This window comes from Panthera leo, chromosome D1 (assembly GCF_018350215.1).
Source record: "Panthera leo isolate Ple1 chromosome D1, P.leo_Ple1_pat1.1, whole genome shotgun sequence".
NCBI lineage: Eukaryota > Metazoa > Chordata > Mammalia > Carnivora > Felidae > Panthera > Panthera leo.
The window spans coordinates 21183854-21191570 of NC_056688.1; the positions used below are offsets into that span (position 1 = coordinate 21183854).

General features: G+C 37.7%; 1 protein-coding gene across 1 annotated transcript; it reads left to right on the forward strand.

Moving 5' to 3' along the window:
• Positions 1 to 2228: 2228 nt before the first annotated feature.
• Positions 2229 to 3222, forward strand: LOC122199824 (olfactory receptor 8G5-like). Its single transcript, XM_042905162.1, has one exon. It carries the CDS (start codon positions 2287 to 2289, stop codon positions 3220 to 3222), a length of 936 nt encoding a protein of 311 aa, XP_042761096.1. The 5' UTR covers positions 2229 to 2286.
• Positions 3223 to 7717: the final 4495 nt, after the last annotated feature.

Consider the following 7717-nt stretch of genomic DNA (forward strand, 5'->3'; position numbering starts at 1 on the left):
AGAGAGCGTGTGTGAGAGCAGGGGAGGGGCATAGAGGGAGAGAGAATCCCAAGCAGGCTCCACGCTTGTCATCCCTAGATCTGTTTTAATGTGGACTTACTTTAATTGTTGGATTGTCTATTTCAATCTACAAGAAATTGCCAACTTCTTCCCAAAGTGGCTGAACCATATTAGTATCCCACCAGTTTTGTATCAGTCCAGTTGCTGCTCACCGACATCTGGTATTGCCAGGGTATTTGTGGTTGTTCATCACCCAATCCAATGTAGGTGTATAGACGTGTCTCGTTTAGTTTTAAATTTTCATGTCCTTGGTGACTAAGGATATTGAGTATATTTTCATATACTTCTTGACTATTCAAATGCATTTTCGTGAGGAATCTGTTCATATATTTTAAACTTTTAAAAGTTGCTTGTATTTACATTAAAATTGCAAATATTGGGACACCTGGGTGGCTCAGTTGGTTAAGCAACTGACTCTTGATTTCCGCTCAAGTCATGATCTCACTATTGGTGAGTTCGAGCCCCACCAACTCAAAGCTTGTGCTTTGGGGTTAACTGTTCATTTTCTTTTCTTTTCCTTTTTTTTTTTTTTAATGTTTATTTATTTATTTTTGAGAGAGAGAGAGAGAGCGAGAGAGAGAGAGCACAAGTGGGGGAGGGACAGAGAGACAGGGAGAGACAGAATCCAGAGCAGGCTCTGGACTCCAAGCTGTCAGCACAGAGCATGACGCAGGGCTTCAACCCACGAACCATGGGTTCATGACTTGAGCCGAATTCGGACACTGAGCCACCCAGTCTTCCCACTTTTCATTTTCTTAATGGTCATTTTTATTTTTATTTTTTTTTAATATGAAATTTATTGTCAAATTGGTTTCCATACAATACCCAGTGCTTCTCCCAACAGGTGCCCTCCTAATTTTGATGAAGTACAAGTAAACAATTTTTATGGTTAGTTTTTTGTTGTTTATATCTTTTGCTTTTGTTATTATTCTTGTGTATATATATATATATACATACATATATATCCTTTTTTAAAAAAATCTAAAACTACTCCATGATCTAAAAGATTTTCTTCAGTCCCTTCTTTCTGATGTTTTAGTCTTTGTGCTCAGATCTGATTGCAGGTTTATATTGGAGCGGAGGCGAGATAGAAATTTTTAGATTTTTTTGTCTTTTCTATATTTACATAAATTCAACTCTAATCCATTTGAAATGTTTACTTTGGTGCACGTAATGGTAAAATAATCTTTTTGCCATTTAACTGAATAGGGAGGACATTTGTAATTCTGTTTTCTAATTTTATGCCTCTGCTTTATATCAAAGATGAAGGAACAGAAAGAAGGACTGAGATACTAACATTTCTGTTTCTGTAATTTGAAGTAAGTTACAGCTTATTTTGCAAATGATAAACTGTTAATCATTAAAAACAACACAGTAATTGATTATTCTCTCTTTCTGATTGATAAATCTCTCCCAACTTTATGACAAAGTGGATAATATTGTTATTTCTCTTTTATAGATTTAGAAGGCAAGACACAAAGAGATTGATTGACTTGTCCCAAGGGTATCAGCTACTAACTAAATGATGGTATCAGAATCAGAATTTAAGGCCTGCCTTTTAACCACTACTCATACTGCTTTCTTTCAAGCAAAGGCAGAAGTACTTGGTCCAGGACCACAAAGCCACTAATGGTGGGCCAATCCACTTGGTAGATTTGTACAATGATAGCTGTAGGTGTTGTTTCATCTGAATAATAATATTTAAACATCTGAAGACTTTATGTAGAGATTCAGATTTCCTGATAATTATTTTTAAAATGTAAAGATCTGAAAATCATAAGATCTCATGCATTTCTGCCAGAAATTAATTGCAGGCTATTAGCGCTTAGCAGTATTTGGTCTCCTCAAGGTGTCACGATGCCAGTTTCACTCATCTACACTGGCTTCTCTAAATATTTAGGTTTCTGAGTCTCAACTTAGAAATATTGGCTTGATTATCGTTGAAATGTTCAAAATGGGAAACACTTGGCAATTTTTAATGATTTATAAACATGGTTATTTTTATATACATACATTTATTATATTTGAAAATGAGGCTTAATAAATATTAAATCACGATGAATTTCACTTATGTAAATTGACCTAGAGTTAAATAACCATATAGACCAAGAGGATATCTAAAACAAGAATCATCTACATGGGGCATCTTCCTCTCAATAGAGAATAATGAAGTTTTCCCAACAACCATGTTTTTCTCTGTCCCCTTCAGAAACCACTCACAGGAACATGGCAGCAGAAAATCTTTCCACAGTGACTGTGTTTATCCTCACTGGGCTAACACAACAGCCAGAACTCCAGCTGCCCCTTTTCTTTCTCTTCCTAGGAATCTATGTGGTCACAGTGGCGGGGAACTTGGTCATGATCACACTGATAGGGCTCAGTGCTCACCTACACACCCCCATGTACTACTTCCTCAGTAATTTGTCCTTCATTGATCTCTGTCATTCCACTGTCATTACCCCCAAAATGCTGGTGAACTTTGTGACAGAGATGAACACCATCTCCTACTCTGAATGCATAACTCAGCTCTATTTCTTCCTTGTTTTTGCTATCTCAGAGTGTTACATGTTAGCTGCAATGGCATACGACCGCTATGTTGCCATCTGTAGCCCCCTGCTTTATAATATTAACATGTCCCATCAGGCTTGTTTCTCCCTGATTTGGGGAGTGTATATAATAGCTCTGGTTTGTGCATTTGTTCATACAGGCTGCTTGTTTAGGGTTCACTTCTGCAAATTTGCTGTGATCAACCATTATTTCTGTGATCTTCTTTCCCTCTTAAAGCTCTCCTGTTCTAGCACCCACGTCAATGAATTACTGATTCTAGTCTTTAGTGCAATTAATATCCTCGCCCCCAGCCTCATGATTCTCAGCTCCTACATCTTCATCATTGCCAGCATGCTCCGCATCCGCTCCACCGAAGGCAGAGCCAAAGCCTTCAGCACCTGCAGCTCCCACATCTCCGCTGTTGCCGTTTTCTTTGGATCCGCTGCGTTCATGTACCTGCAGCCATCATCCGTGAGCTCCCTGGACCAAGGAAAAGTGTCTTCTGTGTTTTATACTATTGTTGTGCCTATGTTGAATCCCCTGATCTACAGCCTGAGGAATAAAGATGTCAATGTCGCACTGAAGAAAATGCTAGAGAGAAGAATATTCTTGTGATTAGAAATAACATGAGGATCATTTATTAGTCTCAGTCATTGTCTGTTACATTGTATGGATCAATGTGTTTAATTTCAGCCCATTTGTCAATACACATCCTCAGTTAGTGGGATTCTATTCACATTATTTCTTACTCCTATGGCCTTTTGATGTCACTGCTCTCTGGATTTTTCTCCCATGAGTATCACTGAGACACAGATTAGAAGTACTAAGGATGACCTGGATACATGGACCCACTAATGCCACTGCCATCACCTCCTCCCCTTGTCTTCGGTAAACTGATAAAAACTCAGTTTGCAACCATAATGAAAGTATCTTCCAGAAGTGCTTAGCCATATCCTTTTTTTCTATGCAGTCAAAAATATAAAAATCATAGCAATGTAATGACTGTAATGTCTAGTTTTTGCACACCTCTAACCTGGGAAAACCTCTTTCCCACTATATCCTACCCTGTACTTTCTTTTTCTGAGTTATTTCCTCTATTTCATACTTAAGAAACTTAAGAAACTTTTTTCCTCTCTTTCATACTTAAGAAACATTTTTTTCTTTTTATGCTGAAGGGAAATCTAACTTTTTATTAGTTCCATTTTTTTCTTTTTTTACTGGTTATTAACCGTGGAAAAGCACAGAACGTTAAATCTGAGTTACAGGCCCATGTAGGTGCTGTTATTGTCCCCAATCCAATATCCTCCTGCTTTGGCATCCATTAATCTAGTTTGCAATGATCTGTGTATTGTCCAAGTTCACACTAGACTGTAATCTCCATCAAGGTAGACCCCTGTACATGCAGTTCAGTGCCATATCTCCAAATAGCACAATGCCTGCTACCTAGAGGGTCTTGATAATTTTCTTGGTAATTACTTTCCCCCTATAAAATATTCATATGAAAACTAATATTTATCCAACGTAGGTCTTCACCCATTAACCCCTTCAAGTGATATATGTGGCTTTCTGGTTTCAGTTTAAATCAATGAGGTGTAACTTTGGAGAATTTTCTAAGGATCTCGAGGATAACTTGTAGCATCCCTAGTTGTTTCTGTACAAGGACTAAGAAATACTAGTCCTGGGGTACCTGGGTGGCTCAGTCGGTTGAGCATCCAACTTTGGCTCAAGTCATGATCTCACGGTTCGTGAGTTTAAGTCCCACATCGGGCTCTGTGCTGACCTCTCAGAGCCTGGAGCCTACTTCAGATTCTGTGTCCCCCTTGCTCTCTGCCCCTCCCCCACCCATGCTCTGTCTCTCTCTGCTTCTCAAAAATAAAGAAATGTAATAATAATAAAAAAAAAAACTAAGAAATACTAGTCCTGAGATTCTTCTGTGGCAAATCCCAGCATAGATACGGTAACCTGCAAATACCTGATTTTTTATGTCATTAAATCCTGTCAACAATCAAGGAGTCCCTAAAGCAAGTCTAATTATTCGTGAATTTAAGTATGCAGCCTTAGAGACTCAAAAAAATTAAGTAGATTTGAAATCAAATGGGTCAAGATGGCAAATCATGTGGTAGAATGATGTCTGGGGCCGAAACAACCCCATCTGGCCACCATACCCAAATAATTCCACCTACTGGCATAGAGGAAATTCTTTGCTATTTAAACTTAAGAAGAAAGGGCATTAAATATTTAAATATAAAGCCTTGGTTATTGCTTCCAGCAGTAGAGATACATTATACTCTTTTTTAAAAATTTGGTCTTTGATTTTCCCCCTTTTATGTATTTTTATTATTTTTATTTAAGTATAGTTGACACACATTACATTAGTCTTAGGTGTATAACGCAGTGGTCTGACAACTCTATACATTATGCAAAGCTCACCACAAGCGTAACTACCATGTCTCGCCATAAAACACTGCGACAATACCATTGACTATATTCCCTATACTGGATCTTTCATTTCTGTAATTTATTCATTTCATAAGTGGATGCCTGTACCTCCGTCTTCCTTTTACTCATTTTTCACATTCCCTGCCTCCTCCCCTCCAGCAACTATCAGTTTGTTCTCTGTATTTATGGGTCTATTTCTGCTTTTTTTTGTTTTTGCATTTTTTTCTTTTTAAGATTCCACATATGAGTGAAATCATATAGTATTTGTTTTTCTCTGTCTGACTTATTTCACTTAGCATAATACCCTCCAGGTCTATCTGTGTTGTCCTAAATGACAAGATCTCATCCTTTATATTGCTGAGTAATATTCCTTTATATTGCTGTGTGTGTGTGTTTCTACACAAGCATGCATGCATGCGTGTGTGTGTGTGTGTGTGTGTCTCCACCTAACTTTGCATTTGAGCCCAGACCAGTTGTGTTCAAAGGCCTCCTCTGCCCTGTAAGCATGACCTCTTACTCATACTTAAACCCTTATAGTGATAGAAACTCAATCCTTCACAAGTCATTTTATCCCATTAATTTTTTTCTTTCTATACTGAAACGAAATCTAACTTTTTATTAGTTCCATTTTTTTTTTACTGGTTATTCACCGCGAAAAAGCACGTAATAATTCTAATTAGCAGCTGCTCATGAATTTGAAAATAAGTGTCATGTCTCTGCTTTTGTATGCAAAACATCCCAGGAGCTTTCATAGTGGAAAAGTTTGAAGCTTTGGTCTGGAATCAGATCTGGAAAAGATCTGAGATTTAACCTCAGCTCACTTTGCAGCTATATGATCAAGTTCTAAAACTCCCAGTGCTTTTATTTCCTCTCCTATTTAATAAGATTGTTTTGAGACCTAAATTTAAACATAAAAGAACAAAAAAATAATAATAAATTAGCATAGTACCTGGCAAATGCTCAATGTATATTACTGTTATTTTTATTAAATCTTTTTCATACAGGATGGTTTAAAGACACTTTACCGATTTATAATCTTCCTTTGAAAGTACTTAGCTTATTAATGTTTTTTTTGTAAGGTGCATTTGCTAGAAAAAAACACATAAGATGATAATTAAATAATTCCTTATTACTGATTATATCCTGTCTGCAACAGTGATACTCATTGTAAATATCTACATAGTCCTAAAAATGTTTGCGTCCTTGAAAATAAGGTGTTGCAATATTACCACATGTAAAGACAGGCAAGTAAAGGAGGCAAAAAAAAAGTACTCAGCCTGAAGCCTTGAAGTCAAGATTGGAGTCCATTCTCCAGGCCAGCAGACTTGAAAGAGGTGTAGATGTCTTCCATTTCAAAACATCTATAACTATTTTGTCTTGGGGGTAAATGTGGTTAATTTTAATCTAATTGTTCCCTCAGAACTACCCCTGTGAATCATGAGAAATGTCCAAAGGGATCTGAAGGAGATGACCCAGAGGGAATGAATGTGTTCAAGTCTTGAGGGTATATGCTCTTGGTACCTGATTTTATAAACACCTAAATCTCAGTTCCTGCGGCTGGGGCACTTTGTGTTCTTCTGGGAACCAGAGAGTGTGACTTGGGTTATCTTGTTATTGTGCTACAGAAAATTCCACCATGTTCCCTGTGAACAGGGTGCGTGTTCAGATTTTTTCTCACCTCTCACAGACATCTTTCGCTTCTTATTCACCGAAGTGTGGGGATCCAGTTGTTGGGAGTTGTTAGGTTTTTAATTCTTGAAGATGACTCTTACTTGAAAAGGACTGAGAAAACAAGAGGATCATAGATTTGTTGTCTTAGGGATCGTAAATTATCCCTGGAATGGGATATTTAATGGCAAGTTAGTGGCCATTAAATATGGAATGGCGTATTAATCACTGCGCGTGGTTACAGTCAGAGAACTCTTGAGTCTTCACTGACCAAAAGAGGAAAGATTTCCAGGGCGAGGCTATGATGAAACTTCTTCAAGGACGGAATCCAGATAAGTCAGAATTTCACACAGACCATCTTCTAGTATGTCTAGAGTGAGTAACAGGAAACAAGTTTCTGGTAAACACAGGTGATTTTTTTTTTTCAGGATGTCACGGACTCTTTCTTTGGAGTCTTCATTTTTCTCTGCATCTAGCATTGTAACTACATGTTGGTTTTGGGTAATTTTCTTTCTCTCTCTTTCTTTCCTTAAGTTCACGGCTTTATTAAAGTACAACAAACATTCAAATTACATGGCAAATATAGAGCCCAGTGTGTTTTCACACAAATATTCTCTCCTGTCTCCTCAGTGTGAGAATCCTCTGTCCATAAATTGGAATTTGTCTGCAAATGTTTATTGCTCATACTGCTGCCACATAATTTCAGAATTTCTTTGGGGCAGGGCTGGAACAAAAAAGAGGGGGGTGGACACCAGTTAATTCTTCATGGTCTTTGATTGGGAAGCACCCTTTATCAAGTTGTCCTGTCAAAGAGATGGGTTTTCTATTGGAATTTCAGCATCCAGAGGAGCCACCACACAATTCTGCAATAGTGACCCCTCTCAGCTCAAAAGCACAAGAAAAAGAAGGAAAAAGTGGAAGCACAGCTGTGGGGGCCTCTCCTCCAGGTTTTATTTCCTTTTCACAATCTGCTTCCTTCTGTTTACGTTCAAAAGTTTTTAGG

Excerpts from the sequence above, each read along its gene's own strand:
- LOC122199824 (XM_042905162.1), top strand. The coding sequence starts at position 2,287 with ATGGCAGCAGAAAATCTTTCCACAGTGACTGTGTTTATCCTCACTGGG.